Genomic DNA, 24,029 nt, shown 5'->3' on the forward strand with positions numbered 1-24,029 from the left:
CCTGACGTCGGGTGGTGACCCTTGGTCTCCCACTACGTGGTCGGTCATCTGTTGTGTTGGTGGTCTGGTACCGTTACTGGAGTCTGTATATGGTCCTTACGTGGACTTGAAATACATTGACTACTTGCCGGGCGGTTTGTCCAGCTTGCAATCGTCCAAGGGCTTTGTGTTGCTGATTTCTAGTCAATCAAGGCATGTTGTATCAATTCAATAACGAATGAATGTTATCCGATCTGGGTGGATGGGAGAACGCATGTGCATTTCAATTTGCACGGAACTCACGTGCATCGGGTTATCATGGTTATTCCATGATGCGTTTGTGCGATCGGTTTTATTGTAATCTGCTTTGGTTTTTTTACATCCAGTTTCATTTTTCCGGACAAGGCAATGTTAAATTTTAGAAACTTTGACAAAAATTACCCAGATATTTAAATGACAACTTTTCATGCAATGTTACTTGGGGTGACGTTTCTTTTGCGGTTCAGTATATTTGGGGTGACACTTTTTGAGTAAAGAACAGATTCTCGTACTTTTGGGGGTTGAGTCCCGTCCGGGATTAGAACCCACAATGCCAGAGCGAGGCACCTAATCGCCAGCACACAAAGTCAGTGTTCTCACCCACTCAGCAACCGAGGCTTCCACGTGATCTCGACTACCAGTTGTCAGACTTTCATTTTATGAAACCTCGGTGGCTCCTTTGTCTTTGACTGTTGTCTAACTTTGACTGTGGTTAAGCACCACATGACAATGATGAACTTGATAATGATAAATGATATATAAATAATAAAATAATATACTCTTGAAGTAATGTCTGTATGAATGTATGGATGGGTATTAAAATAATGAATCACTAGATTTGCCAACGTCGGGGAGAAATTGAAATTAGACCTATAAGAAAACCTGTATTGAAGCTATCGGCCTTATAATCGAAGATATGGAATTAAGAACCCAAACAAAACCTTATTTCTTAAAACTGCGCTCCGGTATTTTATTGACCAGTTATTTACCCATTAATGGGTAAAAACATAATGGTTTGATGTTTATATTCATATATATTTTATCAAGGGGATTAAATACATCGGGCATAAAGACATGTCACTATGTTGCCAAAACGGCAAGATAAAACGTCTCACAAATCACATGAAAATAATTAATTACCTTTTGGTTAAGAAATATTCGAGTTACTAAAAATTGTATGTGCACTGGTGCAGTATCGTTCAGTTGTTAAGTTTACACGCCCCACTCAGCAATATTCCAGCTATATGACGGCGGTCTGCAAATAGTAGAGTCTGGACCGGACTATCCAGTGATTGATATCATGAGCATCGGTCCACGTAATTGGGATCGATGGCATGCATCAACCAAGCCAGCAAGCCTGACCACCCGATCCCGTTAGTCGCCTTTTACCGCAAGCATGGGTTGCAGAAGACCTATTGTAGCCCGGATCTTCACGGGTCATATATCATTTGTTGATATCATGAGGTTTTCAGTTATGAATAATGTGTGAGTATGGTCTCAGGTCACTTTAAGCAATATTTCATCGATATCTCGGCGGGGGACTCCATAAATGGGCTTCATGTTGTACACATGTGGGGAATCGAACAAGGACCACTTGCTTCATATTTAAAGGCCAGTTTTACCATACTGGAATGCTGATGAGTATGGCGTAAAACGACATCAACTCCTTCACTCGTCAGTGTAGTAGATGTATTGCTTACATCCAACACCACTTTAATTTCACAACATGCTATTCTTGTGGCAGTATATTTGGATGTGATGCTCCTGCCTTAAATAACATACTGAGAAGCTGGGATAAGTTGAGTTGTGACCTAATAATGAATACTCATGAATATGTATGAGGCAAGCCCACTGGCACGTACCATTGTGAAGAATGGGGTAGTGGCGAGTTCTTGTGGCGAGTTCAATAGCACATAATAGTTCGTGCTGATGTGAGATACCCTTTTTATTGTGGAAACAGTGACAGCAAATGTGCATAGATAACAACAGTTGAGACTTATCTCCACAATGCTTGAGATTCATTTGTCTATTCTTTCTACATGTATTTATGACATTATAGGCCAATTCTCCAGCCTGAGAATGTATGATTTAGCCATGTCTACCTAGCTTAGACATGAATACACAATATCATTTAGAAAGTGGTCAAATGTACCAAATGTTACATCTGGGATAGCAGTTTCTTCGAAAAGTACACTTTCTCGTACCTCAGCGTGACCTGCCGTAAAAGGTGACTATGCTTGTCGTAAAAGGCGACTATCGGGATCGGGTGGTCAGGCTCGCTGACTTGGTTGATGCAGGTCATCGTTCCCAATTGCGTGGATCGATGCTCATGATATTAATCACTGGATTGTCTGGTCCAGACTCGATTATTTACAGACCGCCGTCATATGGCTGGACTATTGCTGAGTGCGGCGTTAAACGACAAACCAACCAACAACCTCAGCGTGAGGCACCTAATCGCTAGCAAACAAAGTCAGCGATCTAACCAACTCAGACACCGAGGCTTCCACAAAAATGGAAATCGGACAACTGGTAGTCCAGATCACAGACCATGTGTACCCCTCTTAAAAGAGCATATTGGCACGGCTCCCATTTCCAAAAGCTGTGAATACAATATGCCATTTAGAAAGTGGTCAAATATAACCAAAGTTATATTTTGGATAACTCTGTCTAAGTACAATAGTACGGCGGCGTAGCCTGATGGTCAAAGAATTCGCTCGTCACGCCGAAGACCCGGGTTCCATTCCACACAGTGTAAGGGGGTTGGGATTGGGAGACATGCGGTAGGGATTTGGGATTGGGAGACATGTATTAGGGGTTCGGATGGGAAGACACGTGTTGCGGGGTTAGGATGGGGAGACGTGCTAGTGGGTGGGGATGGGAAGACATGTGTTAGGGTGTGGGGATGGGGGAGACATGGGTTGCGGGTTTGGGATGGGGAGACATGTGTTAGGGGTTTGGGATTGGGAGACATGTGTCAGGGGTTTGGGATAAGGAGACAATTGTTAGGGGGTTGGGATGGGGAGACATGTGGTAGGTGTTTGGATTGGGAGACATGTGGTAGGTGCTTGGATTGGGAGACATGTGGTAGGGGTTTGGATTGGGAGACATGTGGTAGGGGATGAGGGAGACATCTATAGGTGCTTTTGAAAGGAGAGACATGCATTAATGGGTTGGTATAGTGGAGGTATGAGTTAGGGATAGCGATGGGGAGATATGTGTTGAGGGTTGTGATTGGGGACACGTGTAGTAGGATGGGAAGACATGTTGAAAGATGATTTGTGATGGGCGAACACGTGTTATTATATGACACATGCCAACCTTTATTTGAATATATGCAATCTTCACCTCCTGAAAAATCCCCAAATGACGCCCTTCTGTCATACGTAGTCTGTTGTTGCAGTACTGACAGACATGTTTGTGAACCATGGGTAAACCAGTTTGATAATATATATACAGTCAAATGAGAAGAATTCGGGTCATGGTTTCCTCAGCTAAGTTTCGTCTTAAATTAAATCACAAGAGCTGAAATTCGACAGTGATCACATCGGAATGATGCTGTTGCAGTACTCCAACTGTCCCTTCACTAATAAAACAACATCATATATGCTGAGAATACTTTATAGGCACATCAAAAGTATCACCTACAGCAAAAAATATTTAATTTAATTTTCATGATGAGACACCGCACACAGGATTTTGGTTGGAATTTGGAGGAAAGGATTCAGGGTAGGACTGGGGAGACGTATGTGTTATGGTTGGACATTTATTTTGTATTATAGTTCTCTCATGCGGGTATTTCGTTAGAATAGGTTGCCGAACTCCACCGATTAAAAGGAGGATCAGAAGCTGATTGGGTGTCATCGTATCTAACAGTGAAGATACCATCCATTGATTCACTTTGCCTGGACTCGATTAGTTACAGGACACCGTGGTATACAAAGCAGCTTAGATATTGATGGCTGAAATACAAACCAAAATATACACAATCCCCCTGAATGTATTTTACAACCGTTATTTCTGTAAAAGTGTTGCATGTTCCATGGTTTTTCAACGATACCAGTGAGTAAACAGATCTGAGACATTTACCACTTTGGTGACATCCACGAGTCTGTGGTTGATGATGTCTTCAGTTAAAATCAACTTAAGGTCTGATGCAGGTTCAATCTCAGGCTATTTTATTAATTTACGGATCCGCCGATCGTAAAAGACAGGAAAGCATAACAAAAATATAATTCTCAGTTAAGATTTTTTCTCTTACTGCCGAGTCGGAAAATCCGTCATAGCAATAAACTATATCACAAATTGTTTCATGCCTATCCCGACAAAAGACAACGCTCTCCACAACCCTCAAAACGTGTACACGTTGTGCGACAGGCAAGGGACCAGTGTAGGCCAGTTCTCTGTACAGCTCCACTGACATACCTTACTCTCAGCTGTATGTGGGTTGTTTCCGCTGACTTGGTTGATGCATGCCATCGATCCCAATTGCGTGGATCGATGCTCATGATACCAATCACTGGATTGTTTGGTCCAGACTCGATTATTTACAGGCCGCCGTCATATAGCTGGACTATTACTGAATGCGGCGTTAAACAACAAACCAACCTAAAACGTATAGGCACCGCTGTAAGGAGTAAGTACGAGCTGCTAATGCTGTGATGAAAGGCAACGCTGGAAGATAAATACCCTACATTTCCTGAGTACAGTGTGTACCTCCTCTGGGGATGCAGTACCCAGGAAACAGATATCCGAGTATTATGCCCAGTCGAAAAATAGCAAACTTGGTCAGTGAAACTGTGAAAATTGCCACATGACGATTTACGTATAGACAACGCTGTGGGGAGTAGGAACGATGTGATGACAATCCATGTGTTCCCTGGCTGGAGATAAATACTACTATTTTCCATTCTCTATCGGTCCCTCAGGGAAGTCAACACCGACAGTATCATATGTGAAAGCATGTCATACGCAGACAATAGGAGATGTTCGTCCCATGTTTGACGATGATACAATCATATCAGATATGATGTGTGGAAAATATGGTAATTCCGGAGAGAGGCACGACGGGGTCGACACTGAAGCCATAACTCCAGTTTTCAAAACTGTCAGATTCTTCCACATATAGTGTTCATGTTCAGTTCAGTGCTTTTAAAACATTATTCTGTTGTACATCACGTAGCTCTTTGGCTGAAATATTGCCGATGCGGCGTTAAATCTTAACTCACTCACTAGTATATCACAGGATATGGTTCATGTAGCTGAGGTCCCCGAGGCAGATGCAACAGTCGTACTAAGAGGTATCCAAACCAATCAGCGATCTCGAAATGAAGTCTTCCCGCGGCCTTGCTATTTCAATCGCGAAAACAATAACAGCCAAATTACAACAAATATTACTTTTGTCGAGTTATGGTATTGATGATAAATGTATCTATTCTCTGACAACTAAGCTTCGTTGGCGATAATCTGATTATTGTGGCTGTAAAAATAGAGATGTGTTCACACAATTTTGCCGAAATCAATTCAAGCTATATTAACATGATTTTTTAAAATTATATACATAATATAATATATGTGGTGCATCGCTAGTAATGGATCTATGACGTCACATCTCTGACTTTTCATGAGCGTCGCTTCACACAACAGTCCAGCTTGTTCGTGTGTGCATCGAACAATCTGATATTTCTTGAATATGAGTAATTTTACACATATCAGCCAACATGTATGGTATTCGCGTTTCTTTTGTCGATGAGTATGTTTATAGCTTCCCAATCAAAGCAATGTGATTTAGATTTAATCATAAGATTAAGAATGGTAATACTGATAATTGTAATTTTACCTTGGTGCTGTGGCTATGACATAGATGTTCATTGGATGAATGAATATTAAACAATGAGAACAGGAATTTTGAAGCCAACGAAAGGCTGTGAATATTGATGTCAGTTCATACCATCAGTTTCAATTAACTGATCAAATATAACGTTTGACACGTTTAATGAGGTCAACAGTGTGGCCACTCGGTCATCATTTAGGTGTTTTTTTATGACAAGCATAGAGTTCTAGGTACAAATGCATAATGACATCCACATATTATGACATCCACCCGTGACAGATATATTCGACTCTGTTGTCCGACTTTAGCGGGGATTTCTGTAGAATATGGAAAGGGTTTTGATGCTTTTATTTATCTTCTCTCGTGAATGTCTCCCCCCCCCCCCCCCAATGAATAAATAAAATAAAAAATAATGACGTGTTTGAATTTGTCACTTTGTACATTCCTCCCACATTAATAACCGACCAAGACTCCAATGTATGTCACAGCCAAACCATTTAGACAATGACATTGGTCGAATGGATATATAGCCATATCGCAATGCAATTATTCAGGTCAAGCCTCACTAAAGGACATCTCCTCTTTAACATTGAAAACATGTTTTATGACTTGCACCCAATGTTACATGAACTGTATCATCGATAGTTTATAGAATGTAAACAATTCATCCACTGACGCCTCTTAGAAGGTTCATTGTGAATACCCCCACTGACTATACCTGATTCGGAAGGGAAATTTACCTTGCATTGTGGAACGTGGGTTTATTTCTGATGATGGATCTGATTGTCCCCATCAAATCTTGACTACAACCACTTATCATGGGACATTATCATGTCAACACTAACAAAACTGCACGCCTATTCGGGTATCGTTTTGAGTAACCCTTGCCTAACATAACATATATCATTTGTACGAATCATATTTTTCATTTGTTTTCTCTGTTTCAGGTTATCCTTGCTGATGTAAGTATATATTCTATTTACAATGTGTGGTTTACAATTTAGACCAGTGATGATGAAAACTACAATGAGCACATAGTTTTTGATGTATGGTTTACTTCATGGAGAGACGTCGGTGTACTCATCTCCAAGAGTATGGTAGACAAAGCAACAACAACACACAATAACATGTTCCTAATGGCTTGAACCTGTTTGATTACGTATTTTTATTAATACCAAATGCTTATCGATCACAGATGTGGCTGGTGCACATACACGTAGTTGAAAACAACGCCTCTTCAGACGCAGTTCCGACCTCACGGACACGTTCGATCCATTCTTACATTTCAGAATATTAATCTCCCTTACAATTCCCGACTGTTTCACCGTAATGTTGCAGCAAATAGTTTCCAGATACAGAAATAACTGCCACTAAACACACCTTGCTACTCTTCAAAGTCATTTAATATCGAACTTATGACGAGGATGCTACACTAAAGTGACTTTCATCTCAATGAGAACAAACAAACGCCTTACATTTAGGAAAAGCAGATTATCCTGTTACTGTGGTGGCACACTCTATCTCACTAACTGGATATTTGTCACCGTAAACATATACTTACGTAAAAAGACAATTTTCTGCACATAAAATAAATAACAACATACATAAAAAAACATTTATTCTAAAAGGGAATAATGTATGTTTCATTACATATTCATGAAGACATCTTTAAGGTCGTGATTTACAGTTCGCATGTGCATTTTTTAACATAAAAATGTGCATAACATTTACGCCACTTTAGCACATTTGCTTATTTCCGCCAGTACTTAATCAAATATACCCGGATTTCCTTAGACGCCTTATTAGCTTCTGTTCATAGGTTCTCCGTTCTCCCATCATGCACTGTTAGTGGGATAAATGTGTTGTCTTACATATGCTAATCCGGTGTTCGGTAGGACCTTTCAAGTGTAACACATACTCGTCGAGTTCATTCTAAGTAAAGTGATGCCTCTCATGTCTTATATCAAGACTACTGGAACAATGTTATCTGCACGTTGTGCCATCAATCCAACCCATCACCTAGCATAACACAGATGTAGCCCCGACCTTTGGGTGCTTCCAGTGCAATGATTAATGTAGATTATGCATTACCATTACTTCAGCATGTTCCGTGTCATATGTAGGCAAGTAGTGATAGAAACTGAGTGGGCTGTTTGGGACAGGACTTATAACGACATTGACTTTTTGAGCGACACGCTTTATTCAGTGACTTGATACAAACACAACACATGGCTCGATAGGCTGAGCACGTGTCGTGACGTAATACACAAGTGATGTCATTGCTACATGACACGAAGTGCGTATGATATATGTACATATATAAGATAGCTACAGGATAATTCGCAAAGAGTAATGAAGAACGAAGCTTGGTTTATTTCCATATAAAACAGTGTCCTATCGCCTCGTTATTTTTAGAGATTCGAACATACACTCGCAGCTTGATGACATCGTATGATGGACGACTTTATTTTGAGAGGGAAGTGTCTAGTGAGTTGTTACCCATAGATGTAGCTGGGCACCGCAGATAAATACATTGTCCGAATGATCGCATCCAAAACTGGGAGAGATACTAAGACAATGGCGGTATTGGAAGAAAAGGTACAGATAATATCGACGTGAGGATTATGAGAATATGTCATCATTCTTAAAATATGGGTAAATATTTATAAAACTTGTACATTTTATGATCATCCATCCTTAAAGAGGCTGTACATAATATTGATATCTCATAAGATATAAACGACTTCTGGTCGTTGTTTATCGTACAATAAAACATTTCAGGGAGGGAGATTAAACCTCTCGGAGCTGCGCCCTTCATGGTCTATTCTCCCTGCAGTGTTACTGTATGATAAACAACAACCACGACTCGTATTTTTCTAAAATAAGCAATAGTATATTACCATGACTGACAAGAATAGGATTTCTCAGGCATCTGACACCTGAAATATGTTCACAAGCTGAGGCTTTCGAGAGAAAGAAATGCAAATTGAATAATATGTGTTTACTTACATCTCAGTACGTCATTCCAGATACACAAAAACATTAAACGTAAGACGCTTAAGAGCAAGAAATTTTGGAAGAGAATTTATGGATGTCAACTTCTTTATTTTGAGGAACATAACGTTTCGGAGTATAAGCTTATTCCTTCATCAGGAAAATCAGGATTAAGCATATACTCGGAAACGTTGTGTTCCTAATAATAAAGAAGCTGACATCCGTAAATTCTCTTCCTTATGTGTATCACTTCTAAATGCCTTCAAAAACTAGATATATTGGATCACAGCTAACGCTATTGTCTGCTGACCTCATTCTTTCATATGTTATTCAGTATCAGATAAAACATACCTATTTACACAGACCTTGTAAAAATACCGGAATTGTTTTCAGTTTCATGGAGCATGAAATGGAAGATAAATACTTGCGTATCGGAGAGATGAGGGGATACATTCATCACATGCATTACATGTGCACAGACGTGGGCGAGATGAAAGTTCAGGGATGGGAGTTAGGACCTTGGAGACGTATGTTCTTGGGTGGGATATAGGGAGGAGGAGATACGTCTGTTGGGGTGGGAGTTAGGACTGGAGCGACGTTGATATAAGGGTTGTAATGTTAGACTGTTAGACCTTGGGGAGGCGTAAGCGTTATGTTTGGATTAAGCAATAGGGGAGACCTATGTCTATTGTCCCATACCAAAATTGTATAATTATATGAATGTAAGATGTATGTATAGCAGTTAGCGAACAAAACATTGAACACTTGTCTTATGTTAAAACTGACTACTATGGGGAGATTATGCCTGCCGTCAGCACCACTCACAGTAATAACCTGGCCCGCCTCGGATAGTAAAACCACCCTCTTATAATAATATGAACAGTAGTAATGACTGTCATCATTTTCACCTTTACTCTTCTGTCATAGGAACAGTCAGAAGGCAATGCGCAGTTCAGCCATAATTGCAGCATTAGACATGTCTCCTTTACATTTGAGCATGCTCTTTTCTCCAAGATTTCAAAGTGCGTCATGCGACTCTTGCTCAGAGGTTATTAATTTGATCACAGTTACAGCATACAAGGCCTCAGTGAAGCTTTCAAAACGTTTTGAAGTAGACATGTGGACATTTCCAAATTTGGCGGGCCAGTTACCAAACAACGCTATTCCCTGTTTTTGTACGCGAACAATTGACCACCCGCCTTTGCACGTGTTCGTGACGGGTGCCAGCAGTGGGGCACGATACGCTTACCTTTTCGAAAAAACCTGGTGTCATCACTATATTCACTTTATTCAGATGTATTGTAGGCCATAGGCCCATGATACAATGGTTACAGTGTGGTAATGGGAGTTGGAGATCCCAACAGACTTTGCCTTAGATTCATAGCTTTCAGAATATACATGGCTAGTTTCTTAACAGTAAATGGGTTGGTAGATGACATTAAAATATTGTACTTATGTCTTGTCGGGAACTCATAATAATGCAAGGATATATATTCTGACCTCAAAGCTTGATAACAATCACAAATTAAAATAAAGTGATACTCATCTTCGATATAACCATGTTTACAGACAGTACAAACTCTTTCTTCTCTAGGTTCCTTGTTATGTCTACCTGATTCAATTCTTAGATGATGAGAACTACATCTGAAACGTGCCATAATACTTCTAAATTTATCACATGATAGCCTTGTAATATACATTTCAACACCAAATGTTTGCTTATACAAAGAATAATAATATGATTTCGAACTTTCATGTATAGCTGAATGCCAGTCTTGTTGGTACGATAATTTTAGCCTCACAAAAAAATCCTTTATGAACAAAGGTATATTTGCAACACACTGTTGATCCCATATAAAACCAAATCCTGCTGACACAATTATGTGTCTAATTTTGGAAACCCAGTTTACTTTACCATTACTTACAGCTTGCAGTTGCATATTATAGCATTTCTTTACGTATCTAGATTCTGGCATTTTCAAAATTTTGCACCAATATTTAACAACTCTTTTATAAGCATAAATGTATAGAGGATATCGGCCACATTCACCTCTTATAACGTGATTTGAGGTGGAGACCTTAACACCTAAAAAGCGCTTACAAGCCATCATGTGGATACTTTCAATATCATTACAAATTTCAGGACTCAGACCCCATATTTCTGCTCCATATAGCAAAATTGGGCTAATTTTGGTATCAAATATTTTAAAAAATAAATCAAAGGGCATGGGCTTAAAGTTGGACAGAGATTTCAGTATGCCACATAGTACTTTCTTAGCTTGTAGTGCTGCAACCTTAACATGTTTACCCCATGATAAAGTTCTTGTAAAAGATAAACCTAAATATTTGTACGAGGTTACACACTCAAGACTGGAACCATCAAAGTTCCATTTCTCATACTTTGATAAAACACCACCTTTTTTAAAAACAATGACTTTAGTTTTTTCCAGATTAACACACAAATGGTAGGTATCACAAAAATATTTTAACGTATCAATACGTTTCTGGAGACCATAAACAGTGTCGGAAAGCAAAACAACATCATCTGCAAATAATAACAAAAATAGTTGAATAAGTTCAGGATGAAGCTGTATGCCTGTTGAACAAGATAACTCTATATCCATTGCCAACTCATTTATAAGCATAGAAAATAATAATGGACTTAAGACGCATCCCTGCCTTAAGCCAAGAGGACAATGAAATTCTTCAGAGAAAATATTATTTGACCTTACACTAGCCTTAACACACTTATATATATGTCATCACTATTTGATAGTCATTCATAAAGATGTGCTCATGGTTTTGTCGGAATAGTACAATAGACTCTTCTTTTGGCAGAGATTTCTTACGCAGATGGAAATGGTTTTGTCGCTTTTATATACACTGGCAATTCTCCCATTCGTGTAACGATTAAAATAAGGATCGGATGGTCACTTGGAAATCCTGACTGATTCGGAATCACATAACTACAAAAGGTGCACTGCTTAACGTACGTTAGTCTTTGGTCAGTACTGATATGTTATTCAATGCTGATATCATTCAGCATACTTTGCCAACTACCGGGTCAGTACAGTTGTTTGGTACTGGTCCAATACTATCCCACTCAGGGTGGATGTTGTTTATGCCTTCATTAATGCCGTCATGAATTATCTTGTTTGCTGCAGTGGTCTGGCACTGGCTTTATTACAGGCCAAAACACTTTTTTGCTTACACTCAAACATGTAAGAATGTAATACATCATTGTAAGGCAGGTCTATCATGTGGTCGTATACCAGCGTGATGAGGACACCAAAACAACAGCAAAGTCACAAATATATCTATTTTACGTTTTGTTTGATAACGTTGCTAATCAGGAACTTCCTCCCGTTGGCCTTGTCGCCCTATCCCCGCTTTTGCCTCCATTTCCATCTTTAGAACACTGTACTTTACTTTGGTGAATAGGTTTCTGGAAAACATATCCTCATCACTCATTGATTTATTCTGTTGGATTAATAAAATGTCAGGTAGCAGTATAGTCTGCAACGTTCTATCGTATAGTGTTTTATTAGATGATCTATTTGATTCATGCTCCTGGATTATGCATTATAAGTTTGGTATAATCAAGTATATTTTTTCAACATACTGTCAAAACGTATGGTCTGGCTTGACTTGTGTGCTGTATGTGACAACTATTGTGTCTCATAAACGTGCTCACAAAATTGTGTTCCAATTTTATACATGGCCGCCATTGTTTCGTACAACTCAGGTCATATCAAAAGTTGCATTGTTTCACAGTCATATTTGAGTATAGAAATTATCGTATAGATGCCATAGAAACTTGAGTTTGTTTTGATGCTACAGGGGGTGGGGATATATTCAACATCATGAGGTACATGTGTCACTAACACAGACGTTGGGAGATACAGGGGATATATTAAGTATCATGTAGAACATGTGTCACACAAACGTGTGGAGATACAGGGGATATATTCAGTATCATGTGGTACACCTGTCACTTAGACAGACGGGGAGATACAGGGGATATATTAAGTATCATGTAGAACATGTGTCACACAAACGTGTGGAGATACAGGGGATATATTCAGTATCATGTGGTACACCTGTCACTTAGACAGACGGGGAGATACAGGGGATATATTAAGTATCATGTAGAACATGTGTCACACAAACGTGTGGAGATACAGGGGATATATTCAGTATCATGTGGTACACCTGTCACTTAGACAGACGGGGAGATACAGGGGATATATTCAGTATCATGTGGTACACGTGTCACTTACACAGACGGGGAGATACAGGGGATATATTCAGTATCATGTGGTACAAGTGTAACTTACACAGACGGGGAGATACAGGGGATACATTCAGTATCATGTGGTACAAGTGTAACTTACACAGACGGGGAGATACAGGGGATACATTCAGTATCATGTGGTACAAGTGTAACTTACACAGACGGGGAGATACAGGGGATACATTCAGTATCATGTGGTACATGTGTCACTTACACAGACGGGGAGATACAGGGGATACATTCAGTATCATGAAGTACATTCTCATTTACACAACAGACGGGGACATACAGGGGATATATTCAGTATCATGTGATACATGTGTCACCTACACAGACGTGGGGAGATACAGGGGATATATTCTGTATCATGTGGTACATGTGTCACTTACACAGACGTGGACATGCATGGGATATATTCAGTATCATGTGGTACATGTGTCACTTACACAGACGTTGGGAGATACAGGGGGATACATTCAGTATCATGTGGTACACGTGTCACTTACACAGACGGGGACATACAGGGGATATATTAAGTATCATGTGGTACATGTGTCATTTACAAAGGCGGTGACATACAGGGGATATATTCGCTTTCATGTGGCACATGTGTCACTTAGACAGACGGGGAGATACAGGGGATATATTCGGTATCATGTGGTACAAGTGTCACACAAACGTGTGGAGAAACAGGGGATATATTCAGTATCATGTGGAACATATGTCACACAAACGTGTGGAGAAACAGGGGATATATTCGCTTTCATGTGGTACATGTGTCACTTACACAGACGGGGAGATACAGGGGATACATTCAGTATCATGTGGAACATGTGTCACACAAACGTGTGGAGAAACAGGGGATATATTCAGTATCATGTGGAACATATGTCACACAAACGTGTGGAGAAACAGGGGATATATTCAGTATCATGTGGTACACCTGTCACTTACACAGACGGGGAGATACAGGGGATATATTAAGTATCATGTGGAACGTCCGTTCAGACGCAGTCATTACTAACAGATAAGATCACTTCTCACACGGTATAAGAATAATCTCATCATGATGTCAGATTGGCATGTCGTAGAATTCCATAATATTCTCGTTTAATGATACAACACATAACTTCCAGATGTAGTCATAACTGGCAAAGAACTATTGCTACTCATCAAAATCAGTTTGGAAATAAAAACATCTTGACCTGATAACAATCGGAGAGAAAAAGGCATGGATTCTGATTATGGATGAGGTAGTTACAACTTTTGGAAGCAGCACACAGTTAAAAGGGTTTTCAACCACATACTACACATATGGCGCGAAACCTATTGGTTTTTAATTCCATGGCAAAAGTTCTACATTTAATCCACAATATGCTGTCCTACATAAAGAACCCTTTCCATGTTTGTTGCCGTCACGTTTTCACCTGATACGATTGTTATATGTAACCCCGCCGTAAAGCCAGTAATTTAAGCACCACGACAATATGCAAATTGTGCCCTCGTCATACGAATTAGAATGCGAAACACACGGGTTGCACTGCCATTACAAAATGGTCCAAATAATTTAAATCTGGTTATCTGTTAACCAGGTATTACAGGCTGTGCACCTTTACTGATTTAAAAAAAAGGTTCCATTGTAAGCTTTCCAACAATGAAAACATGTATATGTAACGAATGACAACGAGATTTAAAAAATGTTCCTTTTTAGCTTTCCAATAATGCATACATGTATGTAACGGATGACAATGCGATAACATATTAGGATAAGAGTTTGGACTGGCGGAGAGGTATTCGTTAGTGTGAGGGTTAGGACTAGGGGAGATATATATGTTAGGGTTGGAGATAGGACTGGATGAGATATATGTAGGCGTTACAACTGGGGAAGATGTATGTGTTAAGGTGGGAGTTAGGACTGGGATAGGTGTATAATATTGGGTGGGATTTAGGACCGGGAGACGGCGGAAGAATTATGACTACGTTCAGCCAATTTCATTCTAATGGCAGACCACGTCGAAGCAAAAGGTTTCAAATCACGTACATCTCAATTGTCCTACGACGGGCGCATAGAGAATCAAACGGAAAATCTCCATGTACTACAAAGTGTCAACTTTCCACTATAGCAAAGGGGCGGTTAAAGCGTTAGCTCGTCACGCCGAAGACCCGGGTTCGATTCCCGACATGGGTACAATGTGTGAAGCCCATTTCTGGTGTCCCCCGCCGTGATATTGCTGGAATATTGCTAAAAGCGGCGTAAAACCATACTCACTCACTCACTCCACTATAGCAAATGCGCGTCGAGTGATCGCTGCCACGTTGAGATCGGTGTATCAATATACAATATTTGGTGCAAAAAAGTGTGTATGTTTTAACCCAGATAATATAAGACGATTGTTCAAACATAGTTAATTTAATGGATGCCCATTTAGATCGTTGAAATAACCTGGCGTCACAAATATCTGTATGCAAGTTGGATAAAAATGACTCACTTGGCGTTTGAAGGTTTGCGAGAATGACTTTTGTCAGTGTCAGTGCCTAAAAACTCCTTCTCGTGCCTAAAGATATTGCTTTTTCTGGAAATCTAAGAATAATAGTGTTACGGCCGCCCGGAATGAGATGTATACCATTTACAATGTGTGGCAGTTGCTTCCATTCTAATAGAAGAGACATGACAGACAAAGGGACTGCATATAACAAAATTATGTGAACAAGTTAAAATCGCCAGTTTCCTCCAGATAGATTATTGTGATTTTAAAACACCGATAATCCAAAACCTTAAGTAAACTTTATCCAAAGCTATATTCTAAAAGCCTGTGAAACCTCAGATATAAGGGTACCAAGCCCCAAATAAATGTAAATATGTCATACGATTATCAATATTTCAACTCATAAGTTTATTGTACCAAGTACAAATGACAGAAGATTTCAGAATAGATATGATAAACTAAGTATAGTGATAGTTGTTAGGAAAGAGGAATATAACAGAAACAAATGTGAAAGAAAATTTGAGCAATGTGAATATATATTCTGTATAACATTCTTGTATTTCTATTCAGTTTGAACGGTTTCGTAAGCTGAGGAAACGGGAGGAAAGAGAAGTCCAGAGTGCAGCAGAGCAAATCAAGACCGAGACACAGGAACTCCAACAGGACACAACCTCACAGTCAGACCCTAAAGTAACGCACACGGCAAGATTCATTCAGACGATGAGTGAGGAGATGCTGAAACAGAAGGAGAGACTCTCTGACAACAACATGTCAGCAAAAGAAACTTGTAGAGAAGTGAAGATTGTCGTGCAACAAGTCACCGACTTAGTTAAGGACAAGTTGCAGCCACTGAGTGAGGACGCAAAACTGAAACTGGAGTCACTGATCAAGAACTTCCGTAAGATGACAGCCAGCATGTGGAAACTCATGTTCTGTGCTCTTCTGTTGTACAAACTGAGAGAAGTGCTGGATTCATTGAAGTCTGATTCCTACAACATCTCCCTCAGCAGTGGTAGACTCAAGTATGCATTTAAGATGGCGTCGATGTTGGCCCTGTGGTTGTCTCACGATGTTGAGAGCAACCCTGGGCCAGAGTTTAACCATAGAACATGCTTCGAAATGCTGGTTCGGCGGTTTTCAGAATCTCTCAGGGAAGACCTCGAAATTGGTGGAACTATCTGGTCCGACAAAGTTGCCAAAGCAGCTTACAATGCCGGATTTTCAAACAAGTTTCGTTGGAAAAATCCGTCAGGGAAGAACAAGGACAGCCTCCCAGATCTGATAGAGAGGGCTGAGGAACTTGGAAGAGTTCTGACAGAAAGGAACTGTCTCCCGAGAGATTTGGCACCTTTCGCTGTTAATCTTGACCACCAAGAAACTCAGGACAGACTACGGCAGCACTTCAAGACAGAGAACTACAGGAATGCTGTATTTGCTCTAATTAGTGAACCAGACTTCACCTCCTCAAACACTGAAGAAATTCGTCACTTGACACAGTGGTTACAGGACAAAATGTCAGATAATACAAGTCAGGACACAGCAAGGTCACCACCACTCACAACAACACATTCCGAGTTTAGCCAACTAGCAGACTCCCAGTCTGTAACCAACTCCATCATTTCTAAAATTGATACACCTTATCAAAGCAAGAGAAGCCAAAGAAAGAAAAACAAGAACCCCAAAACAAAGCAGATCAGTAATGTAACTGCTTCAGAGATGTGCATAGCTACTGGAATACCTTGTCATGACATGTTAACGGGTGGAACAATGGTAGAGGGGGTAGAGACAGACAGTACCCCAGGGAGACTGTCTAACAGTCACTGTACACTGTCTACCAGCACACCAGACACAACAGACATGTCACATCAGGATCAGAACATCATGGAAGCAGAGACTACGTGGAATAGTGACTTTGTACGAATGACGTTAGAAAATATTCGAGAAAATGAAATGAAATCCACGCCAGGTACGTCAGGAACTGATTCGTCACATGCCTCGGTAGCTGAGCATGCTAAGATATCAGACAGTAATTCCTTTGATGAAACTAACGTCAACAATAACTCGGAAGTACCAAGTCAGGAAGGACAGAGGAATGTCGACTTGTTGCCGCCATCTCCCAGAAACTCTTGTGATGTGAATGATGGTGTTGAAATGCCATTTGATATACTAGGACACATCAGTCTCACATCAGATACATCCGATGAAACTTTTTACGCAGACTTATCATCTGGTCTCTACAATTTCATGCAAGGCGATGATGTAAATACAGTAGTCACTGAAACTGACACTGGAATGAATGATGTCCTGCTGCCGACAGATACAGCTGATGAAGCTTTGCTAGCAAACATTGGAAATGATCCCTACTCTGTGATGACAGGTGATGATAGGAATACGTCATCCAGTGACTCATCAAATCCTGATAACTCCCCAGATGATGAGGATGCTGCAGATGAGGGTTGTGAAGATGAAGAAACTGATACATCTCAACCCTCACATGAAGCGGGTGTACCCACTGAGAACAACCACTTGGATCAACCGAATACAGCAACTGACAGATCATGTTATGAACATGTTATGATGTCAGACGTTGATTCCTTTGATGAAACTAACGTCAACAATGACTCGGAAGTACCAAGTCAGGAAGGACGGAGAAATGTCGAATTAGTGTTGCCATCTGCAAGAAACACTTGTGATGTGAATGATGGTGTTGAAATGCCAGGTGATATGCCAGGACACATCAGCCTCACACCAGATACACCCGATGATACTTTGGATGCAGACTTATTATCTTTTCTCATCAATTGCATTCAAGGCGATGATATAAATACACCAGTCACTGACGCTGACACTGAAATGAATGATGTCCCGCTCCTGACAGATACAGATGATTGTGCGTTACCAGCAAACATTGGAATTGATCCCTTCTCTGTGATGACAGGTGATAATAGCAATACGTCATCCAGTGACGCATCAAATCCTGAGAACTCCCCTTATGATGTGCCACAACAGGATGCTGCAGATGAGGGTTGTGAAGATGAAGTAGCTCAAACATCTCAACCCTCACATGAAGCGGTCGTACCAACTGAGAACAACCAGTTGGATCAACCGAATACAGCAACTGACAGATGTCAAGATCAAAATAAAGATGCGTCAAGAGAAGAGAGAACGGAGCGACACGAATCACAATCAGTCGCGGGTCTTGGTGCAAATAGACGAAATATCAAATCGACAGACACTGAGACAGACAATGAGATGCGTGTTATAACACCTGGGACAGACACCGAGATGCGTGTGATAACACCTGGGACAAGCACACATGTGTCTGAGATTGAATCACAGGCAGATGAAAGGAAATCAGCTGAGGAAAACGAATACATTACCAAATCTGGGTTGCAAGAGAATTTACAGGAACTTGAAGCTACATTGAATACCCTGAACCAAGTGAGTATCAACTGAAAATATGTAAATAAATAAATAAGTATATCATCAGTAACATTTTGTTGATCACAGAATAGGTGAATTCTTTACAACAATACCCATCACTGAATGTTTGACTTAAACAAGTAATTTTTTTAGCAGGTTCACCTTGGCGAGTCGGACACTTCACTGGGGAGTATCAGTGCTAGTGGGGGAGTTACAGAGGAAGCAGGAGGCCGCAAACGGAAACGTCAACAGCAGCATCCCCCAACTAAGAAAAAACGACAATAGAAGATCTCATGTGGAGTGAATGTGTTACAATAAAGAAACACCCTGTGACAAAATGAATGTGACGTCTTTGCGCAATTGGGATCGATGACATGCATCAAACCAAGTCAGCGAGTCTGACCACCCGATCCCGTTAGTCGCCACTTATGACAAGCATAGTCGCCTTTTACGGCAAGCATGTGTTGCTGAAGACCTATTCTACCCCGGATCTTCACGGGTTTATTGCACGAGTAGCTACACATGAAATAAACAGTGTCTGATTGGTTGCAGTATAATCACATCCATATGTACAATGACTACTGATGATGCCACCTCAGTATATAATACTGAGTATTTTTTTGTGTTTACTGGGCTATGTTGTATTATTTTAAAGTCTGATAACGTCCAGGTGTGAGGTTGGATAACAAATGCCAATGTCTAGAGGGAGGATGATGTTTAAATGTATCATAATTATAGCACAAAACACTGCTCTTTTTGTGTGAAGTTTCAAGTGTCAAGTGTCCTTGGATTAGTTTGACGGAATATCAACCTCATAAAATATTTTTATAAAAAATTATTATTAAATATATGGTTACTTTACTTTAGAAGGATAGAAACTGGTATATTTGATGACGTGATTGTGATTGTGTGTATATGATAAATATTGATCAACTTGAAAAGTTGTGTCATTTACATATTCAAAATTGTTTTCTACTTTGTCATTTATCGAGATATGACATGAGTGTCTGTACATTTCTATCTCCCAATGATATATATAGTTTTAGTACAATTATTAATACAAATATCACAATTTATAGTGTGATGCTTTTCTCTTTCTTGATTTTTGTCTGTAGATAAAATCCTCATATTAGTGAAATAAATTTTTTAATCATCTTTCTTATTGTTCTTCTTAATGAATCAAAAAAAGTTATTCCAAAACAAAAACCATCACAAGAACCCGGCGTTTGTCACAAGGAACCAACAATTGAATGTTCTGGGGAGGGAAAGCTTGGATTATTTTCAGAGACAGAAAATATTTTTGGTCACCACTTCAAGGCATGCACTTTGTGTAACAAACAACATAAACTGTATTACATAAAAAGAACATTTTATTTGCATACAAATGTTTGGCATCATAGGGAGGCTGCCTCGGTTGCCTGCTGTGAAACCCTGAAGTCGTTGTGACATGGGTATTGTGAAACCCTGAAGTCGTGGTGACCTGGGTATTGTGAAACCCTGGGGTCGTGGTGACCTGGGTATTGTGAAACCCTGGGGTCGTGTTGACCTGGGCAGTGTGAAACCCTGGGATCGTGTTGACCTGGGCAGTGTGAAACCCTGGGGTCGTCGTGACCTGGGTATTGTAAAACCCTGAAGTCGTGGTGACCTGGGCAGTGTGAAACCCTGGGGTCGTTGGGTCCTGGGCAGTGTGAAACAGTAACGTCACGGTGACACGGGTAGTGTGAAATGATAGGGTCGTGGTGACCTGGGCAGTGTGAAACCCTGGGGTCGTCGTGACCTGGGCAGTGTAAAACCCTGAAGTCGTGGTGACCTGGGCAGTGTAAAACCCAGAAGTCGTGGTGACCTGGGCAGTGTGAAACCCTGAAGTCGTGGTAACCTGGGCAGTGTAAAACCCAGAAGTCGTGGTGACCTGGGCAGTGTAAAACCCAGTAGTCGTGGTGACCTGGGCAGTGTAAAACCCAGAAGTCGTGGTGACCTGGGCAGTGTGAAACAGTAACGTCACAGTGACACGGGCAGTGTGAAACTCTGGGGTCGTGGTGACCTGGGCAGTGTGAAACAGTAACGTCGTGGTGACACGGGTAGTATGATACAGTAATGTCACCGTGACACGGGTAGTGTGAAATGCTAGGGTCGTTGTGACCTGGGCAGTGTGAAACCCTAGGGTCGTGGTGACCTGGGCAGTGTGAAACCCTGGGGTCTTGGTGACACGGGTAGTGTGAAACCCTGGGGTCGTGGTGACACGGGTAGTGTGAAACTCTGGGGTCGTGGTGACCTGGGCATTGTGAAACCCTGGGGTCTTGGTGACACGGGTAGTGTGAAATGCTAGGGTCGTGGTGACATGGGTATTGTGAAACCCTGGGGTCGTGGTGACCTGGGCATTGTGAAACCCTGGGGCCGTGGTGACCTGGGCAGTGTGAAACCCTGGGGTCGTGGTGACCTGGGCATTGTAAAACCCTGAAGTCGTGGTGACCTGGGCAGTGTGAAACCCTGGGATCGTCGTGACCTGGGCAGTGTAAAACTCTGGGGTCGTGGTAACCTGGGCAGTGTGAAACCCTGGGGTCGTCGTGACCTGGGCAGTGTAAAACTCTGGGGTCGTGGTAACCTGGGCAGTGTGAGACAGTAACGTCACGGTGACAGGGGTAGTGTGAAACCCTGGGTTCGTGGTGACCTGGGCAGTGTGAAACAGTAACGTCGTGGTGACATGGGTAGTGTAAAACACTAACGTCATGGTGACATGGGTAGTGTGAAATGCTAGGGACGTGGTGAACTGGGAAGTGTGAAACCCTGGGGTCGTGGTGACCTGGGCAGTGTGAAACAGTAACGTCATGGTGACACGGGTAGTGTGAAACAGTAACGTCATGGTGACCCAGGTAGTGTGAAATGCTAGGGTCGTGGTGACCCAGGTTGTGTGAAACCCTGGGGTCGTGGTGACCTGGGCAGTGTGAAACCCTGATGTCGTGGTGACCTGGGCAGTGTGAAACCCTGGGGTCGTGGTGACACGACTAGTGTGAAACTAACATCACAGTGACACGGGTAGTGTGAAATTCCAGGGTCGTGGTGACCTGGGAAGTGTGAAACCCTGGGGTCGTGGTGACATGGCTAGTGTGAAACAGTAACGTCTTAGTGACACGGTTAGTGTGAAACAGTAACGTCTTAGTGACACGGGTAGTGTGAAACAGTAACGTCTTAGTGACACGGGTAGTGTGATACAGTAACGTCTTAGTGACACTGGTAGTGTGAAACAGTAACGTCTTAGTGACACGGGTAGTGTGAAACAGACACGTCTTAGTGACACGGGTAGTGTGAAACAGTAACGTCTTAGTGACACGGGTAGTGTGAAATGCTAGGGTCGTGGTGACCCAGGTTATGTGAACCCTGGGGTCGTGGTGACATGGGCAGTGTGAAACAGAACGTCATGGTGATACGGGTAGTGTGGGGTCGTGGTGACCCAGGTAGTGTGAACCCTGGGGTCGTGGTGACCCAGGTAGTGTGAAACCCTGGGGTCATGTTGACCTTCGTAGTGTGAAACCCTGGGGTCGTGGTGACCCGGGTAGGAGGAATGAGTGTCCTGGGGTTTTGAGGACTGGACTTTTGTTAGAAATAAAATGAAAGGGATGTACTGGTCCTGGGGTCCAATGACCCGGACGATCCATAGGGGTATGCTGGTGTTTGGGTCGTGCTGACCGGACACTGCCTTGCTTAAGTAATGAACTTTGAGGACCACAACCCTCTCTATGCACTGAGTATGGAGTACCATGTGACACCCGAATGAGGTTGTGCAGCAGCCGAAAAAAGCCCCACAAGCAATGTAGAAGAGAATATAAGTAAACCAAAATGCTGAAACATGAAATATTTATAGAATAACCCACGAGGTACGAGTGATTACGGAAAATATGTCACGAGTGAAATTAATGTTTTAAGTTCCGAGCTTTAGCGAGGAACTTAAAACATTAATTTCACGAGTGACATATTTTCCGTAATCACTCGTACCTCGTGGGTTATTCTATTTATTACCCATATTCATATTAAAGACGTGTTTCAAGAAAAAAACAATCAACTGTCGCCGATCAAGAATCAGCTGTTTTGTATCAATCCGCGTGTGCAAAAACACTGTCCACTCATTCCAACCGCATTACTCAATGGGCGATCTTTTTCAATTTATCTTCCCTTCACTAACCCGCTAGGTGCGCTGACCCGGACGGTCCAACCTTAAACTGACGGCGCATGTGGTATGCGCGATACGAGCACTACACGTTACTGTGATGCCTATAGACAGTTAACTAGTATAACCTTCACCTCTGTCGGCAACGGTCACGCTTGTGTGTGGACAGTATATCTTTTCGCCTAAAAAAATATTTATCTATTGCCATGTCCGGAAACAAATGTTCTTTGATTTAATGATACATCAGGGATGACCACGACTGATTATATTGTATAGTTAACTCCTAGATAGGCGTTCGAAGCGATGCGGTGAGATCAGCTGATCGTTCATCCCAGGTCGCTTTGTTGACGTTTTGCAATCGGTACTGAAAGTGTTGCCCTTGATGTATGAATATCACACTTTTAAAAATTAATTTTGTATACGTTCCTCCTATATCTATGTTGTAGCATCGCCGAGCAGGCTACATCATATGCATGAATTTCAGTAAGTACAGCTGTGAGGCGATACGGTACGCGAAATGTGAAGGTCTCATGCAACGTTGCCCGTTGCCTCAATGTTGTGAATATTGACAGCAACACATGTAAGTATTTGTCAGATAACAGAGAGCAATGGGAAATGTTCTCAAGAAATTGTAAGAGTAACAGGCACTGTAAAATTACGTCATCAACTAGATATCATGATACAATGTTCAAAATAAAAGAAATGGAAATAACTGAAATCTGTTTTGATATTTAAGGGTTAGTTGGTGCATGTTGTAGAAAAGGATTTTATGTATGAACGGTGGCTGTTTGTTGCCAAATACTACCATGATCATATTTC

The 24,029-nt window shown here is 41.3% G+C and overlaps 2 protein-coding genes across 2 annotated transcripts in view; one reads left to right on the forward strand and one right to left on the reverse strand.

Moving 5' to 3' along the window:
• Positions 1–19,333, forward strand: part of LOC139460323 (serine-rich adhesin for platelets-like) — an 84,062-nt gene extending 64,729 nt beyond the window's left edge. Inside the window, exons 7-10 of the mRNA XM_071241815.1 lie at positions 6,799–6,813; positions 16,196–17,876; positions 18,438–19,066; positions 19,202–19,333. Of these exons, the coding sequence (XP_071097916.1) occupies positions 6,799–6,813; positions 16,196–17,876; positions 18,438–19,066; positions 19,202–19,333 (2,457 nt within the window). The remainder of the gene's footprint in view (positions 1–6,798; positions 6,814–16,195; positions 17,877–18,437; positions 19,067–19,201) is intronic.
• A 1,027-nt stretch (positions 19,334–20,360) lies between these two features.
• Positions 20,361–21,875, reverse strand: LOC139460324 (uncharacterized). The gene has a single exon (XM_071241816.1). It carries the CDS (start codon positions 21,873–21,875, stop codon positions 20,361–20,363), a length of 1,515 nt encoding a protein of 504 aa, XP_071097917.1.
• Between the last annotated feature and the right edge of the window lie 2,154 nt (positions 21,876–24,029).

This window comes from Haliotis cracherodii, unplaced genomic scaffold, assembly GCF_022045235.1.
Source record: "Haliotis cracherodii isolate W230 unplaced genomic scaffold, xgHalCrac1.p SCAF_14, whole genome shotgun sequence".
Lineage (NCBI taxonomy): Eukaryota > Metazoa > Mollusca > Gastropoda > Lepetellida > Haliotidae > Haliotis > Haliotis cracherodii.